The 26,516-nt window shown below is 36.9% G+C and overlaps 1 protein-coding gene across 1 annotated transcript in view; it reads left to right on the top strand.

Moving 5' to 3' along the window:
• LRPPRC (leucine rich pentatricopeptide repeat containing) overlaps positions 1 to 26,516 on the top strand; it is a 114,495-nt gene that overhangs the window by 77,484 nt on the left and 10,495 nt on the right. The window contains exons 26-34 of the mRNA XM_003926760.3: positions 2,390 to 2,458; positions 3,190 to 3,280; positions 6,374 to 6,516; positions 6,649 to 6,760; positions 11,556 to 11,682; positions 18,637 to 18,725; positions 23,278 to 23,482; positions 25,611 to 25,750; positions 25,881 to 25,996. Of these exons, the coding sequence (XP_003926809.3) occupies positions 2,390 to 2,458; positions 3,190 to 3,280; positions 6,374 to 6,516; positions 6,649 to 6,760; positions 11,556 to 11,682; positions 18,637 to 18,725; positions 23,278 to 23,482; positions 25,611 to 25,750; positions 25,881 to 25,996 (1,092 nt within the window). The remainder of the gene's footprint in view (positions 1 to 2,389; positions 2,459 to 3,189; positions 3,281 to 6,373; positions 6,517 to 6,648; positions 6,761 to 11,555; positions 11,683 to 18,636; positions 18,726 to 23,277; positions 23,483 to 25,610; positions 25,751 to 25,880; positions 25,997 to 26,516) is intronic.

Below are 26,516 nucleotides of genomic sequence, written 5' to 3'. Positions count from 1 at the left end.
TTACTTAACAGTAATAATTATTGGATATCTATTATTACTAGTATACATTATCCAGTAAGCACTGGATATCTATTATTACTAGTATACGTAGAAGCTTATGATAAGCTTCTGTAGTAAGTTTACATCAGAGTGATGTAATGAAATTAATGAGAATTATTTTTTACTTTGGATTTCTTTTTCCCCTTCTGCAAGTAAACCTAGTAGTGAATTGCAGCTGCAGAAAGTTGTGGTTTGAAGCACAGTAGATCAGGTGGAAATAAACATGCACTTTTTTTTCTATAAAAATAATTATTTTATCCTACTATTCATTAGATAGATTGTATGTAGCAACACAGAACTAGAGGTGCGTTTATTTTAACTAATGTTAACTGTTTTTTGATGTTATATTTAACATCCCAATTAGAATTCTGTTCTTCATGTTTTTATTACATTTTCTATTTCTGCTTTCAACTTGCAGTGTTTAAAATTCAATCAGATGTTAAGAGATAAGCCAGAAATGTTGACTATTACAGCAGCCTAGGAGATTTAGTTAATCTGACCTAGATGTTCATTTGATGATTGAGATTTATATGTGAAAACAGTTCTCAATTTCAAAATGAAACATGGGAAGTTCTGCCATATAAATCAGCTGTCCTGCCAAAGACAGGCAGATTAATCAGCCACAAACAGAAAGAGTATGTCATAAAAGTTGTGCTGTTTAGATCATTGGCATTTGGATCAGCAATAATATTGAAAGTCGTAAGTGAATGTAGCCCTTGCATTTTGCCATGTTCTAAAGAGGATTATTTCATAGTTTTTCAAGAGCTCTTAGTATATATTGACGTTGGTTTCGTTTTCAGTATTACATGTGTGAAATAAAACAAATGAAAAATCCTTAAGAAATTATGCCTGAGTGTAGATATTAATAGTATTTGAGACTATATTAATAATTTTTATCAATGACTGTATTTATCAATGACTAATTTATTCATCATTGATTTCTTGTATCCCAAAAAGTAGATACAATAAATGAGAACAGATTATCCATCTTACAATCTACCAGTTTGTCCGTCATCCCACCAAAACTGCAAGATGTTAGTTTCCACTTCAGCTCTTAACATTGTACAATGTTATTTTTAAAAATTAAAAATAATGAGGACTTATAAATAAGAGATTAGATTTAAGGGATACCTGGTTTCATCAACAGAACTGAGTGGAGAAAGCAGTAAAGGTATCTCCTCTAGACTGGAGTAGCCAGGGCTAATGAGTATGTAGTTTTCTTATCATAATGCTATGATTGAAATGTAGTATTTAATGGTGAAGCCCTCTTAGAGATGATGAAAATACTGTAGGTAGAGTGACAAATCCTTGGAATTATGTTGAAATGGTTTGTCTTTTATTCCAGTATCCAAAATTGTAAAGTAAGTGCTTTGAAGCCAGACTTATTGACTAAACTATAGTAATTTCTAATTGAGGATATAACATGTCTCAATTGTTTAAATAAACTAAGACTATAAACCAATTTTAAAACTACTTAGCTTGTTTTGCTCCTTAAACATTTAGTTTTAGGTGCTAGGCAAAAGTCATTAGAGTACTTTTATCACTGTGAATTTTATAAAACATGTTCTTTTAAAAACGAAAGCCATTGGTTTATTATTGTGACAGTTGTTAGTTTGTGTAACATTGATAATTTTTGTCTCCTGAGTCTATTGGGATATTTAAAGTAGAGAGAGAGAGAGAGAGAGAGAGAGAGAGAGAGAGAGAGAGAGAGAAAACATCCATTTAACATGGTGAAATCCCGTGTCTACTAAAAATATAAAAATTAGCCAGGCGTGGTGGCACATGCCTGTAATCCTAGCTACTCGGGAGGCTGGGGCAGGGGAATTGCTTGAACCCAAGACGCGGAGGTTGCAGTGAGCTGAGATCATGCCACTACACTCCAGTCTGGGTGACAGACTGAGACTCTGTCTCAAAAAAAAAAAAAAAAACACAATACATGCATGCGAATGTCGATGCACATTTTGTTTGACATTTTCTAGTTTAGTTTATTACTTATTTTTGAACTAAAGTATAAACATTTTATTAATTAAAGATTTATGGAATGAACATTGACCTGCAATGCAGCATGTGGAAATAAATTATTGGCTTCTTCTAGGCACAGGTTAAACATAGTTTGAGTTTTATACTCTGTTCTAATCTTGTTTAAAGGTCTTTGATAACTATGGGGTTAAGTTGTAGTTTGTATTAGTCATAGTATGGTGTAAATTCAGTATATACTTATATACTAGTACATATAGTTCAGTATATATGCTTGGCAGCAGATTTATAAGAAAAGAAACTATCTTTGAGGAAAAAATAATACTCAGCCGATGCCTTACCTTGGGTGCTATGTGATTATTTTATTTTACAGACTCCAGGCATTAGAGCTCGACCTGCAAGACTTCAGTGGTTTTGTGACAGATGTATTACAAGTAATCAGGTTTGTATTCAATTCTGGTGTCTCAGTCACCTAAAACTGTGAGGAGGAGGCAAGGGTCCCCTGTGTGACATGAACATTTGGGGGATTTTGAGAGACAGGGCATTGTGGAAGCAGTGTTTATCTTGATTGTTTGCCAGATGAGCAATGGCTTATTTCTTATTCCTGAGGTGCAGCAGAAACCCTGAATTGTTCACCTGGGCCTTGAAGATTTTATCTTTATCTGGTTGGTTGGAGCAGGCTGACCTTGTGTCCTTGGCACTTTAAGCCTACCTTAGTCCTCAGTGGCAGGAGGAGTTGCTTCCCAGAGCTCTGGAATTTCTGCTTGCTCTCCTCTGGTGCAGGTGCCAGTTAGCATCATGCCAAGTAAAAGGGCAAGAAGGGTGTAAAGTTTGGCTGGAGAAGTATTTTTGTTAATGTATGCTATGCTCTTTTGAGTTCTCCCACCCAGATGTCTTTGAATTTGTTATTCATGTGGTGGTGTTGACTCCAATTTGTTTTAAATTGTGGTAAAATAAGTATAATGTAAGATTTATCATTTAATCATGTATAAGAATATAGCTCATTGGCATTAAGTTCATTGACATTGTTGTGCCCAGCCCATTAACTTTAGAAATGAAGTTAAACTGCCCTTTCGGTAAAGTTAATTTGAGGGATTATTCCACTGCTGTTTGTCACCTATTAAAATATATCCTTTACACAAGGTAGATCTATCTCTTAATCTTACTTTTAAGGTTGAAACTCTGGAAAAATTAGTGGAGCTGACACAGAAGCTATTTGAATGTGATAGAGACCAGATGTACTACAGTCTGCTAAAACTGTATAGTAAGTGATTGAACTATTCTTGATGTTTTCATTTATTTATTCTGTTGAAGACAATGGCAGGAAAAGAGTATTTGGCTTTGAGGCAGCTCCAGGGATTGTCAGAAGGTCTTTATTCAGCAGAGGCTAGATTGAATTTTATCACAGAATATTACATTGTAGCACTAGACACTGAATGTCTTCATAATTTCCGACAGTCTTACTGCAATAATGAGAAGGTATGAAAACCTTCATCAGAACCACAGAATTTAATAGGACTTCTTGAGATAAGAACATTCTTTCTGTTCTTTTTATTTAAATATTCAGGTAAATTTATTAGTCACTTTTATAAATAGGTAAACACCATAATCGCATGTGTGTACAGATTTTTTTCTTTTTGCAGAAAGATGCATATCTATATATAAACTCATTGTTAAACAGATTTTTTAATGTGATTATGTATTTTTGACTCGGTCATCTTACAAACACTTTTCTATGTTTAATCACCTACAAGTAACTAATATATTGCATAGATGTACTGAAATTTATTCAGCCTATCTCCTGTTGCTGGGTTTGTGAATAGATTTCTATTCGCCATCTCTAAAACAACACTACATTACTCATTTTTTGTGCCTTAGTCTTCATTGATACCCCTAATTGTTTCCTGAGGCTGAAATCTTAGTATTTGTACTTGACATTTCTGAAACTTTTGACCTCTTTTATCAAACAAGAAGGCTCTAGTACTTTTTTTTTTTTTTTTTTTTTTTTTTTGAGACAGAGTTTCGCTCTTGTTACCCAGGCTGGAGTGCAATGGCGCGATCTTGGCTCACCGCAACCTCCTCCTCCTGGGTTCAGGCAATTCTCCTGCCTCAGCTTCCTGAGTAGCTCGGATTACAGGCACGCGCCTTCATGCCCAGCTAATTTTTTTGTATTTTTAGTAGAGACGGGGTTTCACCATGTTGACCAGGATGGTCTCGATCTCTCGACCTCGTGATCCACCCGCCTCTGCCTCCCAAAGTGCTGGGATTACAGGCTTGAGCCACCACGCCGGGCCTCTAGTACTTTTATACCAGTGTACAAGTTTGGAGCTTTACAGTTTCTTTTAGGATATTTCAGTAGAGAGGAATAACACTTAGAACAACCAGTGACGCTTCCCTTTTTGCTTCATAGATATTTAGGTAGATTTATTATTCTGCTTTTCTCTTGGCAAATTTCCCTTCACCAAACGGATAAGGGGATTTATTTGTCATTTCAAACTTGTAGTTATTACTATTGAAAGCTTTATTTTACATCTTGATGGTGTAAGTAAAATTACATTCCAATTTTTGGTTATATTTGAAACATACACTTCACAGTATAATTCTTAAGACTTTGGCTTGAACGATGATCAAATTCTCACACACAATGCTGAGGTTGGTACTGAATGTGTAGAATTAAAAACCTGTATTTTAGGCAGTTGGTCCTCAGATTGTGAATTAAACAATCTGTATTTGAGCACTAACATTTCACGCCACCTACTCTTTCTTCTTTCTAAAGAACAATTTCATGATGAAATTCTAATAATGTGCAAAGTTCAAAAGAAACACTGACTATATGTCTAAATGTGTCTTAGCATTTAAAGTAGTCCTCATAGAAGACTATACCAACTTTGATTAGAAACAAAAATTCTATGAAGCCCTTACTGTGTGCTGGACATTGTGGTAGGTACTGCAGATGTTAATGTAGTGCTCTGCTGCAAGGGTCAGTCCCATCACCAGGCCTTACACTACAGCAGGTAAGAACAACTGAAAGGATGTGGAAGTCTGTGGCCGGGTGAGAGGTGGCCAGCCACACAAACAACTTCCTTTTCAGAATAACTTTTACTATTAGTTTTGTTTTGTTTTTGAGACAGGATCACCCAGGCTAGAGTACAGTGGTACGATCAGAGCTCACTGCAGCCTCAACTAGATTACCGTGTGAAAGGAAATAGGCTTTTCAATATGAAGGAATCTGCCTGTTTCCTTCCCAGCCAACTTCCCGTCCCCTTGTAATAGTCTGATAACACTATCAGTTGAGATAATAGAGCTAAGAAGATTCACACACTGTCATAGAAACTCTTCATATCAACAGAAGCAGCATAGACAATTCTCTATTAAACTAAGTGAAAAGATTTGTAGATTTGTCACCTGTAAAGATATTATACACTCTCAGTCATTTTAGTGCACACCAGAGCTGTGCACTATATGACAGAAGTCCCCAGTCTTTTTGGTACCAGGAACTGGTTTCAGGGAAGACCATTTTTCCACAGACCAGATTGTGGTGGGGGATGGGAGTGTTTGGGGATGAAACTGTTCCACCCAGATCATCAGTAATTAGATTTTCATAAGGAATACACAACCAGAGCTCCTGTGAGAATCTAATGCTGCCACTCATCTGACAGAGGTGGAGTTCAGGGGGTCATGCTCACCCACTCGCCTGCCCTGCCTCCTGCTGCACAGCCTGGTTCCTAACAGACCACAGACTGGTACCCTTTAGCCTTTGCAAAGATCATGGATATATAAACCATGTGTACCACATACAATCACAGATATATGTATACTGCGTACGGTACCATGTATATACATACACACATACCGTATGTGTGTATATGTATGTGTATATATGTGTACCGTACGCAGTATACACGTATCTGTGATTTTTGCAAAGGCTAAAGGTCATAGTTGAATTGTTACCTGTTTCTGATTTTGATTTCAGCAGTGGGCAATTTCTCAGTAACATTAAAAAGACAAACTTGGCCGGGCCATTGCATTCCAGCCTGGGTAACAAGAGTGAAACTCTGTCTCAAAAAAAAAAAAAGACAAACTTTTTATTAACATGATTGAAAGTGTTTAATAAAGTGTAATGGGGGCTTCTTGTTACTGCTTTATAAGACATAAGGTATTTTTGGTTTGTAATTTAGAAGTACAGAGAAAAGTTCCCTTCTCACCTTCAGATCACAGTCACTTTTGATTCCTTTCCCTAAAGGCAGCATTTGGAATAACGTGGTCTTCAACATCAAATAAGAAAAAGTTCTATATATTTTTGTGAATTCTGTTTCGCATATTTATTGATTAATTTCTATGTAATCAAATTCTACAGAAGTAAATGGTGACTGGCAAAAAGCTGATGCTGTCTGGAATAAAATGCAAGAAGAAAATGTTATTCCTCGTGAGAAGACATTAAGATTATTAGCAGAAATCCTTAAAGATGGTAACCAGGAAGTTCCATTTGACGTACCTGAGGTAATTTGGTTTTGGCATAATCATAACAGATTTTATTGTCAGTAAAAGTAGGTCATAGATTAGCCTACTTTTATACTGAAAATATCGCTGTATTTACCAGTTTTTATTTAACAGAATAATTTTGTTTTAAAGTTGTGGTATGAAGATGAGAAACTTTCCTTGGATTCTTTATTGAATTCTTCAGCCTCAGACGCTCGTTTCCAGAATGATATATTGAAAGCCTGCCGATTGAAGCAAAGCAAAGGCAAGCACATATGGGCTTGGGGGCTGCAGGGGTAGGGATCGGTCTTCTTTCTAATAGTGTGTGGGATGGAAGCCCAACCAATTAGAAGTGCTCTAGGTTAGCGATAGAACTGAAATTTTATGGATTTATTGTTCCCTTCCATACAACAAAGACATTTTGGGGGCAGTTGGGAAAATTTCACTATTGACTGAGTGGTCGATAATATTAAGGAATTACTCTTATTTTTATGAGATGCGATAATGGTATTATGATTTGTTTATAGGAAGATGTTCTGAAATTTTGAGATCCACATGAGTTATTGGGGATGAAAAAATATCAAGATTTCTGTAATGTATTTTAAAATGTTTAAACTACAAAAAACAAAGCAAATCTGGCAAATGTTAATTGTTAGATATAAGTGATGGGTATATGGGAAGTGAGGTTCATTATACTATTTTTATTTTATTTATTTATTTTTTGGAGATAGGTCTCACTCTGTCATCAGGCTGGAGTTCAGTGGTGCAATCATGACTCACTGCAGCCCCTGCCTCCTGGGCTCAAGCAGCTCTCCCACTTCAGCTCCCCAGGTAGCTGGGACCATAGGCATACACCACATTCAGCCAACTTTTGTAGAGATAAGGTCTCGATATGTTGCTTGGGCTAGTCTTAAACTCCTGGGCTCAAGTGGTCCTCCTACCTTGGCCTCACAGAGTGCTGGGATTACAGGTGTGAGCCACCACCCCCAACACATACTATTCTTTATACTCTTTTGTACTTAGAAAATTTTTCATAATAAATGCTATTGTTGGCATATCTTTTTATAAAAAATATTCTTTGAAAATAACTTTTTGTGGCAAATATTATAACTTACTTGAAAGCATAAAAAGATTAAGGCATTAACTACTGGACTAGTGTGTGTTGGAAGTGATCCAGTAATATCTCGAGGTTAGAGTCCTGTTTCTTGACTTTCTTCCGTTTCCCTAGTAATAAACTTTCCTGAAGACATCTCCATCTCTATTATTCCTACTTTAAGTTTTTTATGACCATCTTTAACCCTCTGATAAGAGCTTGTAAGTTGAATTTTATATTTTCACTTAAACTTCTTACAGTGTTCCAGAATCATATATTACTTTTACTTTATTTACTTTTGTTAATTTCATTCTATGGCATTTTTTTCCATGGAATGATTCCTTCAGTTTTGGAGTAGATTTCAAGTATGCTTTATGATAGTTACTATTAAGGAAATAAATACAACAGAATTCTTTTTTTTTTTTTTTTTTAATTTTAATCTTGACAGTTTTGAGCTTTATTTATTAGAAAGGAATCAGTTTAGAAATTTATAGAACTTCTTAATTTCCTAACTTAACTGGAAGGTTTGGCCAGGCAGGTATGTTGGCTCTTGCCTGTAATCCCAGCACCTTGGGAGGTAGCTCAGGAGTTTGAGACCTGCCTGGGTAACACAGTGGGATCTCACCTCTACAGAAAATACACAGATTAGCCTGGCTTTGTGGCACAGGCCTATAGTCTCAGCTACTCAGGAGGCTGAGGTGAGAGGATCAGCAGAAACCAGAAGGTCGAAGCTGCAGTGAGCCATGATCACACCTGGGTGATAGAGTGAGATCCTATCTCCAAAAAAAAAAAAATTAATTTGTGGCACTTATGTAAAATATATGAAGTAAAAATAAGCTAGGTTCTCATGCCTCCTCAGTTACCTATAGTATAACTTTTTATTCATTCTGTGATATATTCTTTTTTGTGTGTGTGTGAGATGGAGTCTTGCTCTGTCACCCAGGCTAGAGAGCACTGGCACAGTCTTGGCTCATTGCAACCTCCACCTCCCAGATTCAAGTGGTTCTCCTGTCTCAGCCTCCCGAGTAGCTGGGACTACAGGCATGTGCCGCAACACTCAGCTGATTTTTGTATTTTTAGTGGAGACACGGTTTCATCACATTGGCCAGGCTGGTCTTGAACTCCTGACCCCGTGATCTGCCCACCTTGGCCTTCCAGAGTGCTGGGATTACAGGCGTGAGCCACTGTGTCTGGCCCATTCTGAGTCATTTTCCTTTGCTGCATATTCAGTCTATGTATATACTATGCATCTTTGAAAGCAAAGTATAAAATTAATCTTGGTCGATATTATGTAAATATTCTAGTAAAGTGTGTGTTTTTGTTTTTGTTTTTGTTTTTGTGAGACATCATCTTGCTCTGTTGCCGAGGCTGGAGTGCAGTGCAGTGGCGCAATCTCCACCTCCCGAGCTCAAGCGATTCTCCTGTTTCAGCCTCCCAAGTAGCTGGGATTACAGGCATCTGCCACCATGCCTGGCTAATTTTTGTATTTTTAGTAGAAATGAGGTTTTGCCATGTTGGCCAGGCTGGTCTTGAACTCCTGACCTCAATGATCCACCTGCCTCAGCCTCCCAAAGTGCTGGGATTCTAGGCGTGAACCACCACTGTGCACATCCTCTGGTGAAGCTTTGATTTGACTAAAATGAATATATGATTAGTATACAGTTTAAATGCAAACATTTAATTCATTAATTAAATATAATGCAGTGTTTATTATAAATGTAGATCTACCTCTATTCTGGAATTTTCATTTATGTAATTAGTTTCATCCTGTTAATTTTTTTTTTTTTTTTTTTTTTTTTGAGACAGAGTATTGCTCTGTCACCCAGGATGGAGTGCAGTGGTGCAATCTCTACTCACTGCAACCTCTGCCTCCTGGGTTCAAGTGATTCTCTAGCTTTAGCCTCCTGAGTAGCTGGGATTACAGACAGCCTCCACCATACCTGGCTAATTTTTGTATTTTTAGTATAGCCAGCGTTTCACCATGTTGTCCAGGCTGGTCTCAAATTCCTGACCTCAAATGATCCTCCTGCCTCAGCCTCCCAAAGTGCTAGATCACAGGCATGAGCCACCATGCCCAGCCATAATTCTTTAGAGCTTTCCATTTCTTTTTTGTATATCTCAGGATTCGAATGTTTAATAAAATATCAATGCTTTGAAAATTGAATGCTTGCATTACTTTTCTGGTAGTTAGGTCTACTTAAAGGTATATCGTGATTGTCACATGGGAAACAAACCTGTGATGAATGGGTTTAATATATTACAATGCTAATTTTTTAAAAAACCAAAAAACTAATAGGGACTAATACACAGCCACACCAAGTTAATGTGAAGATCGCAATTTTAGAAAACAGCAAGAGTTTCCAAATAAGTGAAGTAATATATATGATTACTAGGAAATTGACAACAATTCATTACATCTTAAGTTTTTAGCCCCCTGAAAAGCATTGGGTATTGAACGACAGATTTATTGCAGTCATCTTATTGCGTGTCATGGTTTAAGATATTTTATTTAGCAAGGCTATTCTGTGACTTTAATAAGTAGAACATTCTTAAATTTGTGATGCATTGATACTGGTACTCAAATGAAAATGTGTCTTCATTTTCTCCCATTTCAGAAAAGTAAAATACACCAAATAGACTAGGTATCTGACAGAATAATCAGTAAATAGTAGTGGAGTTTCTTCTTGCATATTAGCATGTTTTTATATTTTTTTGCCAGTGTCCTGGAATATACAGCTGTTCATAAGCATAGAAATCTGGTATAAGGCGCTTGGAAATATAATGGCTCACAGGAATTGTTCTATGGAAGACTTATATGAAACGTGATAAACTTGTGCCCATGTTACTTTCACTTGTTCTCCTTAGTTAGATGCAAATATAAATGTTGTCATATATTTTTTTTCTCCAAATTTAGCTCAAAGGGATAACCATTTCTTTGACAGTCCCACTTAAGTTTAAGGGGCTAATGCACATGTCTCCTAACTCATAAATAGAAGCATAACAATTTTTGCATGTTCAGAAACTTGTAAAATAGCTTAGAATGTTCTTCTGAACATTAAATAATACCATGTTCCTTCCTAATTAGATGGTCTGTATTTCCTTACATTGAGCCCTGTATTCGTAGAAGGCCATACATGATAGTTCAGTTATGTCCCATCTTTATTGTGATTTGTTTATACACAGAAGAGAGTAGATTATAGTTTCAGTTGGCTGTTTATAGCCAGGCAATTTTATTTCAGAAAAGTAAGTGACTGAAAAGTGTAGTTACTTCTCTTTTGGTAACATCTTTTCATTCACTGACAGTTATTGTGAACAAGTGAAATAAAACTGTTAATCAGTCAAACAAATGTTGCTTAGTTTACTTGTTAGATATCTGTATATTTGAAAATTGTATGTTTTTGTATAAGTCCTGTCGTAGCCAAATAATGTGATCTCCTAATTTTAGAATTATAGGCTATATTCACTTTAATGCTATTGTGCTGAAATGTTAACCATTGTAACCACCCACTTATAGATTAAAGATTGCTTTAAAATGAATCTTTTGCTCCCCTCAATCTAAATTATACCTCTGGTTTGTTTGGACTTTAACACACATTTTGCGATTTATTTTGAAACTAGTGTCATCTTTTCATAAATTCAGAAAAGCTGTTTCTCATTTTTATTAGAATGAAAATAATTTATCAACTTAAAGAAAGCTGGTATGAGAAATCATTTTAAGAGGAAACCCCTTCAGGCACCATCCATTCGGATTAAGTTGTAGTTTCCAAAACTGTAGCTGTGTCTTTAAAATATTTGAAAAATTATATCATCTACTTGCTTAGTCAGTGTGTCTCTCTATAGAGTGGTAACAGCGGGTTGGTATTAAAAAGCAGAAATACTTGGGTTTAGATCTTTGTTTCAAGATTTTTTCCATCCTTTTTGCCATTTCAGAATAATGTCATCTCATTTTTTTTGTTTTCTCTCGTAGAGGCGTATAATCTTTTCCTTAAAGCAAAACAGCAAAATGTTGTGTTTACTGCTGAAACCTACAATGATCTCCTTAAATTGCTACTGTCAAAAGAGCATTTTACACAAGCAATGGAAGTGAAAAACTTGTAAGTATTAGTCCATTTATGAAACCTCTCATTTAAAAAAAGAATATTGGCTACCATTAGGATTTTTCTAACAATGTGCTATATAGTGGCAATTGCTTGATTGGCCTCAGCTGCCCATAAATATTATATGAAATAGTTAACTAATCAGATTTTTTTTAACCTTAGAAAAAAAACAAAAACAAAAACAGCCTTTACTGGCCATATACAACATAGTGCATTTTACTTTATATTTTATCACAACTCATTTAAGAAATCCATGCACAGAAAAGTAATTTTTATTATATTTTTTCTTGTTCAGCAACTAAATCCATGTACTTTTTGTGGTGGGAGCAGCCTGATAAAACAAAGACACCATGGACTTTGGACTTAGATTTGAATCTTACTTGAAAGCTCTGTGACCTTGGGGAAATTACTTTGCCATCTCTGATCCTCGGTTTTTCTTCTGCATGATAATATTACTTAATATTAAAGATTTCTTCTAGGTATTGAAGAAGGTAGAGTGAAGTAGAGAAAACATAGATACTGAACATATTTTGTGTTTCCTCCTCCTTTTGTGTTGTTTTTGGATTTTAAAAAAAAATCTGGCAGGACGTGGTGGCTTATGCCTGTAATCCGAGCACTTTGGGAGGCCAAGGTGAGTCAGTTACCTGAGGTCAGGAGTTTGAGAACAGCCTGCCCAACATGATGAAACCCTCTCTCTACTAAAATTGCAAAAATTAGCCAGGCGTGGTGGCACATGCCTATAATCCCAGCTACTCAAGAGGCTAAGTCAGGAGAATCACTTGAACCCGGGAAGCGGAGGTTGCAGTGAGCTGAGATTACGCCACTGTGCTCCAGCCTGGGTGACAAAGTGAGACCCTGTCTCAGGAAAAAAAGAAGAAAAGAAAAGGAATAATCTGAAAAAACTTTTAAGTCCATAGCACTTTTAGAATATTAGAATCCTAAAGAGAAAATGGATGCCTGCCATCTTTCACATTGCTAGAAAACCTGGCACTGTCCTAGTGTTGCTGAAGTTATGCATCATAGGGCTGTATTACCTGTTCGTGTTTTAGTACCGAAAAGCGTGTTCTGTATGACTGTACTTGCCTGTGTGTGGTCTTGAATCATCATTTGTATGTCTTGATACAAGACAGTCAGCTGGGAGCGTCAGGTTTTTAATGTACTCTGTGTGTCATTTGTGTGTTTTCTCAATTCCTAATTAAATTATATGTATCTCTAGAACACTTGATGTATCCTCAATTAGTGACCCAGAAAATTTGACATTGAGCAGTATTCTGTCATCTGTAACCACCGGGTCAAGGGTGTGGACCATCTAAAATTACTTTTCTCAGAGCTGGGCATGGTGGCTCATGCCTATAATCCCAGCACTTTGGGAGGCTGAGGCAGGTGGAACATGAGGTCAGGAGATAGAGACCAGCCTGGCCAACATGGTGAACCCCCATCTCTACTAAAGATACAAAAAATTAGCTGGGTGTGGTGGCTGACGCCTGTAATTTCTACTACTCGGGAGGCTGAGGCAGGAGAATTGCTTGAACCCGGGAGGGGGGAGGTGGCAGTGAGCCGAGATCACGCCATTGCACTCCAGCCTTGAGACTCTAGTCTCAAAAAAAAAAAAAAATTACTTTTCTCAGAAAATTATGAAACTCTCCATCTCAGTCCTCTCCCTGATAATCAAAGCTGTTCTGAGGAAAGGGAGCCAGAGAAAAGAGGAACATTTTGTGTTGAGTATTAAGTATGATTATGTGATGACATAAAAGCAAAGACAGAAAACTTTTTTAAAAAGTTAGATTTTGAGTTTGGTTGCAAAGACCTCTGAAATACTTCCCAAAAGTACAGATTTGTGATCCTTATTCTGATAGCATGAAAAGATTCCTCACAGCTCACCACAAAGATTCTGATTCAGTCAGTTTGGTGTGGGGCCTGAGAATGTGAATTTTAGTTCACATCCCAGGTGATTCAAGAATCATGTCTTAAACATTTTGATCACATATGATTAATAACAAATTGTACTTGATGTATCACATGGAACTATTATAAAACATACTGAAAATAGAAAATGTTCGTAAGATGAAATTCTTAAAAAGAGATTTAAGGTTGGGCATGATGGCTCATTTCTGTGCACTTTGGGAGGCTGAGGTGGAAGGATCACTTAGGGTCAGGAGTTCGAGACCAGCCTGGCCAATGTGACGAAACCCTGTCTCTACTAAAAATACAAAAATTAGCCAAGTGTGATGGCAGGTGCCTGTAATCCCAGCTACTTGGAGGCTAAGGTAAGAAAATCCCTTGACCCTGGGAGGTAGAGGTTGCAGTGAGCCAAGATCATGCCACTGCACTCCAGCTTAGGCAACAGAGTGAGACTCTGTCTCCAAAAAAAAAAAAGAGAGAGAGAGATGTAAAGGTTTCCTTGCCTCACCCTAGAGCAGGCGTCCCCAAACTGCGGCCCCCCTGAGGCCATTTATCCAGCCCCCCGCCGCACTTCAGGAAGGGGCACCTCTTTCATTGGTGGTCAGTGAGAGGAGCACAGTATGTGGCGGCCCTCCAGCGGTCTGAGGGACAGTGAACTGGCCCCCTGTGTAAAAAGTCTGGGGACGCCTGCCCTAGAGTGTTCATGCAGTGTGCATGCGTCTCATTGAAGACTACTAATGTAGAGTAGCTTCCAAACTGCAGTTGCAGCCACTTAGTGGGTCATGGCATCTATTAAGTGGGACAGAACCAACAATGTTTCATAGTATAGTATAGACTATTTCAAAGTACTTCCTGTACTATAGCTATTTCATGAAATGTTGCTTTCAGTTATGCGTGTGTGTACGTTATCTGTGGATTGAGTAAACCAACATTTCTTACTATAATCCTACCATGGATCTTGATCTACCAAGGTTGAAACTGCTGACCTGGAAGATAGTTGTAAGCATGACCGTCTATTTGCCTTAAATTTACAACCTGTGAAAATAGATTTATCTTCTTCTTTAGATCTTTTTGAGGTATGATTGGCATGTAAAAAGATACATATTTAATGTATTGATCTCAGTGAGTTTGGGGATAAGGATACACCCTTGGAACCATTGCCTACTTAAAGGCCACAAACATATCCTTCCCCTTCCAAAGTTTCCTCCCACCCTCATATTATTAATTGGGTTTTGTGTGTGAGAGAGAACACTTACATGATCTGTCCTCTTAGTAATTTTGAGTATACAGTATTGTTAGCTGTTGGCACTATACTGTATAGATCTCCAGAACTTATCTTCGATAACTGAAACTCTCTGTACTTTAACCATCATCTCCTCATTTCCCCTCTTCCCAATCCTTGGCATCCACCATCATACTCTCTGCTTCTGATTTTGACATACACGTGAGACTGTTATTTTAGCAGTGTTATCCCACCAGGGTTATTTGTGAGTTGCTTTCCCCCATGCATCTATGTGCACCCAAGAGAACCCAAGATCCAGAGCCTTAAGTCGATCTGGGCTTTGGATTCGTGTCCTTTCCCTTGAACCAATAAAATGTCATATCTAACTATGTAGGATTGTTTCATGGGTTAAATTGTTGGATACTTTAAAAAATAATGCTGGACTGGAAATTCAAAAGTGGAAGTTGGAGTTACTAATTATCCAACTGTTAGTTGAGATATTTCAAGAGATATTTTGTGGATTCAGTTCCTGTTTATTGCCAGCTAGGTCCTCTCTTCCCATTCCCATTCTGTATCAGAGATCTGAGTGAAAAACAATTTTATTTTAGTAGGCAACTTTATTATTATATGGCGGCCAAATGAGCTACTGTAGCAAGTGGCAGTATCACCCTAGTATTATTCCAGCAGCCTTACTGCTGGATCCATTGATAGCTATCTGTTCTTACAATTTCCTATGTAATGTCTCTTGGTCAACCTTAAGAGCCACAGTTTTTTGGCTGGGTGCAGTGGCTTATGCCTATATTCCCAGTACTTTGGGAGACCAAGGCAGGATGATCACTTGAGGTCAGGAGTTCAAGACCAGCCTGGCCAACTTGGTGAAACCCTGTCTCTAATAAAAATACAAAAGATTAGCCAGATGTGGTGGTGCACTGTAATCTTAGTTACTTGGGAGGCTGGAACAGGAGAGTGGCCTGAACCCGGGAGGTGGAGGTTGCAGTGAACCAAAATTGCACCGCTGTACTCCAGCTCAGGCAACAGAGTGAGACTCTGTCTCAAAAAAACAAACGAAAAAAACACTATAGTTTTCCTATGAACTTAACAAAAATGTCATTTTAATTTTCCCTTTGTTGTGATCTAATGTGTTACAGATACTTGACCTCTAATTAGATTTCTTCAATGTTATTAACAAACCTTCTCAATAAGCCAGGAAACCTCAAAAGTAATAAGAATGGCTGCCTTTTAAAAATGTTCAATAAACAAACTTTCTTTTTTTTTTTTTTTTTTTTTTTAGTTTCCTTATGTTTCAAAATAATTCATCTGTAGTGAATTCTTTCAAGGGAGGGAAACCACTTGTTCAAAGAGCAGTACGGGATACAAACTCTTATTTTAAATCTCTGCCAACATTAAACCATATTCTTAGGGAATTTAGGAATCATTTAACAACAGCCCAACTTTATCTGTTCAGAGTAGCACTTGATTTTTCTCTTGTTCCTCTTGGTTTCCCTGTATCATTCTTTTTGGAAATAATGCTAAATCTGTCATGGACGATTTTTATTGAATTGGCCAGTTTTTGTTATCCTAAGTAATATAATCATCAGCTAATGTCCTTTGTGCATGTTATGTAAGCACAAAGTCATGACTTACATGAAAGCTCACTTCTCATACCTATATTATTACATGTATTATATCATATTTACTTAAAAATATTGCCTAAAATCCATTAAAACCATAAGGCAACAAAACTTCCTTCTTATATTTGAAATGCTGTCATTTCAGAGCAGTAATTTTCTGAAATGTCCACTGTGAAAGTGTACCTATAATATTATCTTCTTTGGTTAAGATAGTTTAATTTTTGCAGCTGATTGTAAATTGAAAGATGGGTACAGTTTCCCCTGTAATTTTTTTCCCTTTGACAGTTCTAAAAAGAAAATATCTAGAATTCTGTGCTATCCAGTTCAGTAACCACTAGCCATATGTGACTGCTTACATCTAAATTAGTTAAAATAAAATATAATTAAGATTTTTGTTTCTTCATCAGAGTAGCCATGTGGCTAGTGGCTAAACTTATTGGACAACACAAGTGAAGAATATTCCCATCATCACAGGAAGTTTGATTTGACAGCTCTGGACTCAATTTTTTCCAGAAGGAAAGATCAAAATTATGAGTCAAAAGTAAATTTCTTGTATTGCATTGTATGAATGATTCCAATGCAAAGATCTCTACTTGCAACTTTTTAAAATTTTTCTCCTTTTGCCACTTTGGAATCTGTTTTGGTTGTGATTGATCAGTTTCTGCATATGTAGGATATGTTATTATAGAATAGATCTGGGGTTCCTTCTTCCCGATATTTATCTCTACTTTCATATTTGTAATGAGCAGGCAGCTTCTTGAGGTAGGAAGAGATTATTAAAAAACGTTATAGGCTTTGAGGTTTTTGAAAAGTTTGTAGTTCATACTTAATGTCAGTTAAAAGAGAAGTTTTGTTACCTGTGGTTTTAATGGATTTTAGGTGAAGATTTTTAAGTTAATGTGGTATATAATACATATAATAATATAGACATGAGAAGCGAGCTTTTAATAGTGTCTAATTTTTATTTAATCATGCTAGAGATCAAGAAAGTAAATCCTTTGTGCAATTCATAGCCTCATGCATGAGCTGTTGACTTAAGAGCTTTGACAGATGGGACAAAGGAGAAAAGTCAAACTGAGCAATGGGTGCTTTGGTGGGATTAAGAGGATTGGTCGGCGGAATAAGAAAATCCTGTGTTTGGGGACTGCAGGGGTGAACCTTAGAGGCTGAAAGTGACTGAGAGGATGGGCATGCCGTAGTTTCTCTGGAGGATTTTCTTGGGATTGATGAGAATAATTTAGCAGTGACCCTGCTTCCCTTGCAATCTGTGCAGCTTATATGTCCATGTTGGCAGGGTAAGCTGTTGTTAGCAGCAAGGTCATCACTGAGCTTGATAAGGCAAATGGCAGCAGTTGCTTTTGTTCCTTTTGACCTGTTCAGGTTTTGTAATCCAGAGATGAACTCAGGGAGTACTAAGGATGCTGAAATTTCATCACAGGAGATGTGCAAACAGTGTAGCAAACAGAAATCTAGCTAGGTTTTGGAGTTTTCTGTTTGTTTTTGTTGTTGTTTCATTTGCTTTTTTTAATCCTGTAGGTTTTAGTGAAAAGTCAAGGGATTTTTTGCTTTTGAGTTTTAAAAGTTGGGGTTTTTTTCAAACTTAAGGCTGGGGGAAAATGGTTGCCTGAAATTTTTTAAGTACCAGTAGTTTGAGTTCTGTAGTATGTTCAGCTTCAAAAACTATGAATCTAGATGGCAGAAATTTGAAAATGAATTGACCAAATGATACAGTGTTAGCAATCTGCTTTAGTTTATATTTAAAATGTACAGTGCTGAAAATAAATGTTCAGTTTTGTTTCTGTAAGAAGAGTTTTGTATTTTATAATTAAGGTGAATGTAGAAAAAAAGGAAAAAGTATCCAGCTTAGGATACGGCAGAACAATGCGGGGCACACAGTTATTTTAGTCATCTAATATGTCAGCATTCAAGAATCTGAACCGATTGTTTAAAAAAAATCTTGTACTTTGTTTCTTTTGTTGCTCATTTCCAACTTTGTCATCTGTCAGAATGCAAAAAAAAATTATCCTTCTATAACCATTGACAGGATAACACAAAAGCTGTCTCCAGGTCGATATTTTGCAGCAATATTTTTAACATACGAACAGTAGTTTTTATAATTTCACCTTGGTGCTCAACCATTTATTATCGTATCAGAAGCATGTCAGTAATTCCTTTCTAAATGTCTGCTTCTTTTAGCGCGGAGACCCACATCAAGGGCTTCACACTGAACGATGCTGCCAACAGCTTCCTCATCATAACGCAAGTTAGGCGGGATTATTTGAAAGGTATGTCACAATGCTTGACCTTTACGTCACATTAATGCCTCTGTAGATTTTTCTTGTAACGCCCTTCGAATACTTGGATAAAGGAGTCCATTTAGCAAATTACCTGCTTATCAAGAGCCTTTTGTGGTAGCTGAGAGACGTAAATTACTGTACATGCATTTATAATACAGCTTGAATATGAATGTACTTGTCATTTGACCACTTAGTCCAGTTTCCATTCCATTTAACACAAGATGGGTTTTCTTAAGATGAATCGCAGCTCTTCAGACATGCAAAATTTGTGTTCCAGAACGAGAGAAAGTACAGGCTTTCAAGTGCGTTAAAATTCACAGCACAAGTCATTTTGCTTTGGAAATTAACATACTTTAGAGCATCTGAAACAATCCCCAGCAGTTGTTTCTTGCATATTGTGTTGGTTGTGTGTGAGATAGCAAATGAGTTAAATTGAGTGTTAAATGTGTAGGATTGTGCACCAAATGATTATAATATTGATTTTTAAAACTTAATCTAATACTTTTTTAATAGTTCATAATACCAAGCGCAATTAAATACAGTGTTTGTTTGAAGTTTAGAGTTTTCAAAATAATGTTAAGAGAATGACACCCGAAAGATGTGGACATAACTTTGGGGAGGATTGAGGTAGGGGCTATTGGTTTGGTAGAGGCTGTTGATGAGTTGTCAGTGGGTTGAATTTGGATGTGGAGGTCTTATGAATGGCCTCCCAAGGGGGACTATGGTAAATCTCTTAAATTTAGGTAAGTAACTTTCCACTTTAACATTTACATTTGAATTTGAGTCAATACAATGATACTGAAGTTTTGCCAATATAACAAAACCCACTTAATATTCAAGGAAGGCTGAAAAAGCTCTGGAAATGCAACCCCATTGCTTCCTCTGTTTGTAATAATGGTATTATTGCTCACTGCGTGTTTTGGGGTTGTTTTATTTATTTACTTATTTTTTTTTTTGAGACAGGGTCTCATTCTGTCACCCGGAGTACAGTGGTGGGATCTCGGCTCACTGCAACCTCTGCCTCCTGGGTTGCTGGGATTATAGGTGCCCACCACCATGCACGGCTAACTTTTGTATTTTCAGTAGAGATCAGGTTTCACCGTGTTGGCCAGGCTGGTCTCGAACTCCTGACCTCAAGTGATCTTCCCGTCTCAGCCTTCCAAAGTGCTAGGATTACAGGCATGAGCCACTGTGGCCAGGCTGCATGTTTATAAAAATTTCACATCCCTGAGAGGAAGTTGTTTAATTGTGCAGCTTTAGTGTTGCTTATAATACCTAAATGTACTGGTCTTTACCTGTCTTCCTGTAAGTGAGAATTTCTCCCTTTGCCAAAGTTTCACCTCAGCATTCCACAGGCAGGACCCATCTAGCTAGACGTCAAAATTTTGGACAGCCTTAAGTCATAATTGAGTAGTGTAGGGCTTGTTAAAATTTGAAAAACTTTTACTTTATTTCCAATAGAAAATAGTTTTTGTGCCCAGGCTTTTGTGGCTAGGCACAGTGGCTCACACCCATATGTAATCCCAGCACTTTGGGAGGCCATGGCAGGAGGATTGCTTGAGTCCAGGAATTCAAGACCAGCCTGGGCAACATAGCGAGACTCAGTCTCTACAAAAAAATTTTTAATAGCCAGGCATGGTGGTGTGCGCCTGTAGTTCCAGCTACTCAGGAGGCTGAGGTGGGAGAATCACTTGATCCCAGGAGGTTGAGAATGCCATGAGCCATGATGGTGCCACTGCACTCAGCCTGGGCAAGAGAGAAACCCTTCCCCAGCACCCCCAAAAAGACTTTATGTCATGTTAGTATTTTATGTAATAAAATGATAAACAATTTTGAAACAATGAAAAGTTAAACTTGCTCCCCATATAAATAAGCTCATTGTCATAAATAACTTGTTTCTGTAGACAGGGAGATTAAAACAAAACGCTTTTCTAATTTTAGGGGCTTCATTTTTCAGCCGAACCTCACCTAAATTTCTTCAGCTTGACTGGTACCCTTTATTTTTATGTGAGGTACCCTGTGTAAGCTACAGGAAAGGACCTGGTATAATTTCTTGTCTACTCTTCTGAGCTGTTCAGCTCAACTGGAGGTTGCCTGAGAGCAGGAGCCCTGAGCCCACTGTTCCTGCACTGCCTCCTCCACCCTCATCCTACCCTCCCCACCATCCTGAGCATATCACCACAAACCTGTTGTTGGCGTAGAATGATCGTCAGTGAGGACAGCAGTGGTGTTTGCCCTTTTCCCATCTTCTTATTTTGCTCCATGGCTGATAAGAGCTCTTGATTTTTTAAAATCCCCTTCCATTCTTCTGCCTTTCTCTTTTAGGTTTCTTTTTCTCAACCCCATCTAAAGCAGGAATTAAAAATAAGGCCGATTAAATTTTACTGTAATTTGATAAACTAATACTGTTGGTGAATCTTAATAGCTGATACCTGACACTTGTGTGATCAGTATCACTAGTGAGTAATTGAGTAAATGTTGAAATTGGGTAACAATGGGAAAGGACCTGGGGGGAGGGATCTGGATGGGTAACATTTTTTTTTTTTTTTTGAGGCGGAGTTTCGCTCTTGTTACCCGGGTTGGAGTGCAATGGTGCCATCTTGGCTCACCGCAACCTCCGCCTCCTGGGTTCAAGCAATTCTCCTGCCTCAGCCCCCTGAGTAGCTGGGATTACAGGCACATGCCACCATGCCCAGCTAATTTTTTGTATTTTTAGTAGAGACGGGTTTCACCATGTTGACCAGGATGGTTTCAATCTCTCGATCTCGTGATCCACCCGCCTCGGCCTCCCAAAGTGCTGGGATTACAGGCTTGAGCCACCGCGCCCGGCGGGTAACATTTTTCATGTCCCTTAAGTCATTAACTGTACAAAAGGCGATCCTTATATGAGAATAGGATTTAGGTCACAAGGTCCTGTGCTCCCATTGGACAAACTTGAAATGGTCTGTTCTCCCCAGCTTCTGCCCTCTCATGCACGCACGCACTCATAGATGAAAGCTCTGGGATTATTGGAATCTTCAGGTCTTGTCTAAAAATGTGACTTTGACCATAGGGAAATTATTTAATATCTCTGTGCCCAGTTGTTTAATCTGTAAAAGTGGTACTTGTCTCGGAAGGGTAGTTGTCAGTGTAGCTGCTTACTGCTGTGCCTGGTATGTAGTAAATGCTCAATAAGTTTGAGTTGCTGTCATCACTGCCATTAATCTTATTTTTGTAATTGTTTTGACCTACTATAGGACTATCCTTCCTAGCTGACAATATTCTTGGCTAATAAGACTGTTATTATAAGTTAGTATCTGTGTATGACCATCCATTAACAAGATTTTGTCAAGCTTATTATAGAGTTTTTAAATAGCATAAGAACTTGTTTCATATATATATATGCATGTGTATTTTAAAATTTTTATTGATTATGCTTTTTAAACTGTTTTCCTTTTTTCCCATTTGAGAATGATTTAGATTGTAGATTTCAAATAAATCGAAATTGTTTATTCACTAATGAACACCGAATTCATCATGTCTTTCCACTTTATTTTTAGTAGACTTTAATTAAATACCCTTTCCCTATTTTGTAAAGCTAAGTTGTTCTTATTTGGAAAGCTGTTTTGAGAATCTTAGTTTTGTCTAAGTGACATTCCTTTAGTTGCTGTAAAGCTCTGAGTTTTCTTCCGTAATGGTAGGGGTGATTGTTATGCTACTCCTCAGTCTGCCACTTTATTTCATGTCACGATTTTGCTGCAGTTGTATGAGTCAGTTAGCTAGAAGGATAATCCATAGTTATTTAAAATCAAGTACTTGAAAGTATGATACTTCAAAAAAAAAAAAAAAACATACAAACAAAACTCCATTGATTATACAGATGCTCCTCAACTTACTGATGGGGCTAAGTCTGGATAAATTCATCATAAGTTAGAAATGCATTTATTACCCCATAAACCCATCGTAAATCAGAGACTGTCTGTATTCATTTGTATTTTCTCTGGGCTCTAATTTTTTTTTTTTTAATTAGTTCAAGAAAATAAATTTGTTGGTGCGAAAGTTGACTGTTTCAGTTTGAAACATTGATCCTAGAGGGAGACATTGTTTTTGAGAAAGCATCGTTGAGATACTGTTTTTGATAATCATTTAATCTTTGAGTTAATAAAATCTGGGAAAGTATGAACATGGATAGAAGTCAAACATTTTTGGAAATTCTTAATTTTTAGGAAATCTTTCTTATTTATATTCATTTGAACTTATCAACTTTCTTGAAATCAGTCACTAGAATTTATCATAAATGGAACTCCTATTGCCGGTAATATTTGTATTTTCTCTGTGACTTGAAGAAATTTCTCTGGCCTCTAATATCTTATATGGTGAAGTAAATAATTTTGGGGGGTATCTCATGAAGTATTAATATTTTCTGTAATCTAGAATTAATTATTCATAGCTTTTTGTGTGTGGCCATTTGGTGCTCATATTTAAAAGCTGGTTTTCAAAATGCATTAAAATCAGCACAGGTCACACAAGAAATGCCCTATCTCCTGCTTTTGTATTTTAGAGGCTCTGACAACACTAAAAACAGCGTTGGATCAGCAGCAGACCCCTTTTCAGTTAGCAGTGACCCGCCTCATCCAGGCATTGGCCATGAAGGGTGATGTAGAAAATATAGAAGCAGTTCAGAAGATGGTAAATGGGCTTGAAGACTCCATTGGACTTTCACGTATGGTTTTCATCAATAATATTGCTTTGGCACAAATAAAGAAGTAAGTACTTACCAGCCTTCTTTTCCTTCATTGGCCACTAGAATGGGCATTACCTCAGATACCACCCCTTTAGAAACTTTTAGGCATGTGGAAACCGTATCAACTGCAGAGGAAATGTTGATACTAGTTGCTGATTCTTCCCTATTAGGGAATAATTATACGTTGAAAAATGTGTTTTATCTTTACGTAAATCTTAGAATAAACAGCATGCACCAAATTCATAAATCTTGCTCCATCTTTCTTATTCCTGTGTATATATGCCAGATCTCTTGTTGTCAAAACACTTGGTTCAAAATTGAAAAATGATCTCATCTGTTTGTCAGTAATATTTAACAGGGACACTAGTAGAATATTGTGAAGCAGAGGGCCCTGCGAGCTTGTTAAAAATGTACATTTCCGTATTCATATTCCTTACCCAACCCATGAACATACACTCTCACAAAAAAGGAGGTATTTAGAGCTGATTTTCTTACCACCATCTCTAGATTCCTTTTGAGAATTACCCCTGTTAGAAGTAAATAAGGACTTGATTTTATTAAGCTCCCTAGCAAAGTGCTTTGCTGAAGTTAAAAATTCGTGGGGTTAATGATGGAATTTAATACTCTTTATGTGCTTTTAGAAAAAATATTCTTTTTTTATTTTTTTTAATTAAGAAAAAAAAATTTTTCTTTATCCTTTTCTTTCTAAAGAAGAATAGAAAAATATTCTTTAGTAATCTTTACATGCATTTAATGGGACATAATATTAAAATACAGTATTTGCTTATGTAGGGTTTTTGTTTGTTCTTTCTTTGCATAGGGGAACAGTTATGTTTTGTTTTGACGTTTTCAAACTTATTTCCCCAAATAGAGCCTCCCTTTTATAAGAAACTGATTGTTTTCAGTTAGAAGATTGAGGAAATTATTCATCTAAGAACTGGGTGAATTTTAAAGTGTTACCATATAAACACAGTTTTAGATGATTTGGAGAACATATTCTTTAAAACTTATAGAAAAATATATTGTAAGTATTCATTTTTAGAGAATTCCTATGTTTAATGTAATAATTTCAATACAATATTGACTAATTGGATTTAGTATGCCATATCCTAACAGTAAGGTAACCATTATAGATTACCTTAACCAAAAAGATAGTCATAGAGATAATTTTTACCATAACTTGCTACATAAGACAATGTAACTGATGTTTTTCAATGTAAAGTGTGTAGATATTTTTTCCTGAGATTTTTAGTATGAATTGAGTATTTTCTAAGTGTATAATACCTGGCAAAAAGAAATTGAGGCAACTGTAAGTTAGAGACATGCAGATGTGCCTTTTGAAACATCATCAGCATCTTTAAGAATCCTGAGATGTTATATATACTATTTTTATGCTGTAGTGACCAGTTGTGGATTATGAAGCCAAAATTATAGCATTTATACAAGTTTTCATTTTATATCCAAAGAGTGGCAAAATTAAGTTATTTAAGATACAGTGTTTTTTAAGTCATTCATTGATTCTCCTGAATATAGTTCTTTGATCTTGTCTGTAGATCATTGTTGTAACAAGCAACTAGCCAGGTGTGGTGACTCATACCTGTAATCCCAGCACTTTGGGAGGCTGGGTGGATCAGGAGGTCAGGAGATTGAGAACATCCTGGCTAACACGGTAAACCCCATCTCTATTTAAAAAAAATAATAATAATACACAATATTAGCTGGGCATGCTGGCATGCACCTGTAGTCCCAGTTACTCAAGGAGGCTGAGGCAGGAGAATCACTTGAACCTGGGAAGCAGAGGTTGCAGTGAGCCAAGATCACACAACGTACTCCAGCCTGAGTGACAGAGCAAGACTCAGTCTCAAAAAACAAACAAACAAAAACCAAGCAACTATTTCAACTGCTGTGAAGTAAAATAAGCAACCACTGTAGCATGAACCACCTAGTGATTGTTTTTGCTGCTTAAATGTGATTGGGTTTCAGTTGCATAGTGTTTTTATCTGGTTAATTGTAAATGTACTTCATTTTTTTCCTAAAGTATTAGTGTGAGTGGATCTAAAAGTAAGTTCTCCTACTTAAAACTGCCTGCAATATTAATATAAAAGCAAATGTTTAAATAATTTATTTTGTGCTTTTTTTTTTTTTAACAGCAATAACATAGATGCTGCAATAGAAAACATTGAAAATATGCTTACTTCAGAGAATCAAGTCATGGAACCCCAGTACTTTGGCTTAGGATACTTATTCAGAAAAGTATTAGAGGAGCAGTTGCAGCCAGCAGTTGAAAAGAGTAAGTTAGTTGTTTATGCTAAAGAACACAAAAGCACATTTTCTTTCTCGTGTGATTAGACCAAATTTCTTTGGTGAGTGAGTTTTACCACTGTTTAATGAAAGATTTTTCTTGCCTGTCATTTTTCCAGTAAGCATCATGGCAGAGAGATTGGCCAATCAGTTTGCAATTTACAAACCTGTCACTGATTTTTTCCTTCAACTTGTGGAAGCAGGCAAGGTGGATGATGCCAGAGCTCTCCTACAGGTAATGACCTTCCACTCACGGAGCAGTGGGGCTCAAGGCTTGCAAGAAGTAAATTGAGAAATTTCTAGACATAGGTGTGTGGTGGAATACTGGAAATTAAGTGTGGTATGCGGCTAGCCTGTTTAAATTCAGTGTGAATCAGGGTGGCATGACAAGGACTGGAGGTCGCTTTTAGGTTTCTGGTTTTAAAGATGCCAGATCCTTAGAATTAAGCGGGGGAGATGTAGGGGACAATGAGTTTTGCTGAAATCATTAAAGACAAATGTTTCTGTGCAGATAGGTAACACAAAACAACAATTTCTTTGATTTTCTACTTTAATTTTTCATGCTGTAGAGACTGTGCATCACCATGGCAACACAGTTTGCAAACAAAAGGTAGAAAATGTTTGCTTTTCAAGTACAGCTTCTCACTTGAATACTCAAACATTCTCAGTGCCTTATTCAAGATTTATTAAGAGTTGAATATGCTTTCTATTCACTTCTGTGTCACAGACATGTTAAATGACAAATACAGGTCTCT

The sequence above is a fragment of the Saimiri boliviensis genome, chromosome 1 (assembly GCF_048565385.1).
Source record: "Saimiri boliviensis isolate mSaiBol1 chromosome 1, mSaiBol1.pri, whole genome shotgun sequence".
NCBI lineage: Eukaryota > Metazoa > Chordata > Mammalia > Primates > Cebidae > Saimiri > Saimiri boliviensis.
The sequence above is the reverse complement of the archived record's forward strand: the minus strand, read 5'-3'. Positions and strand labels throughout refer to the sequence as shown.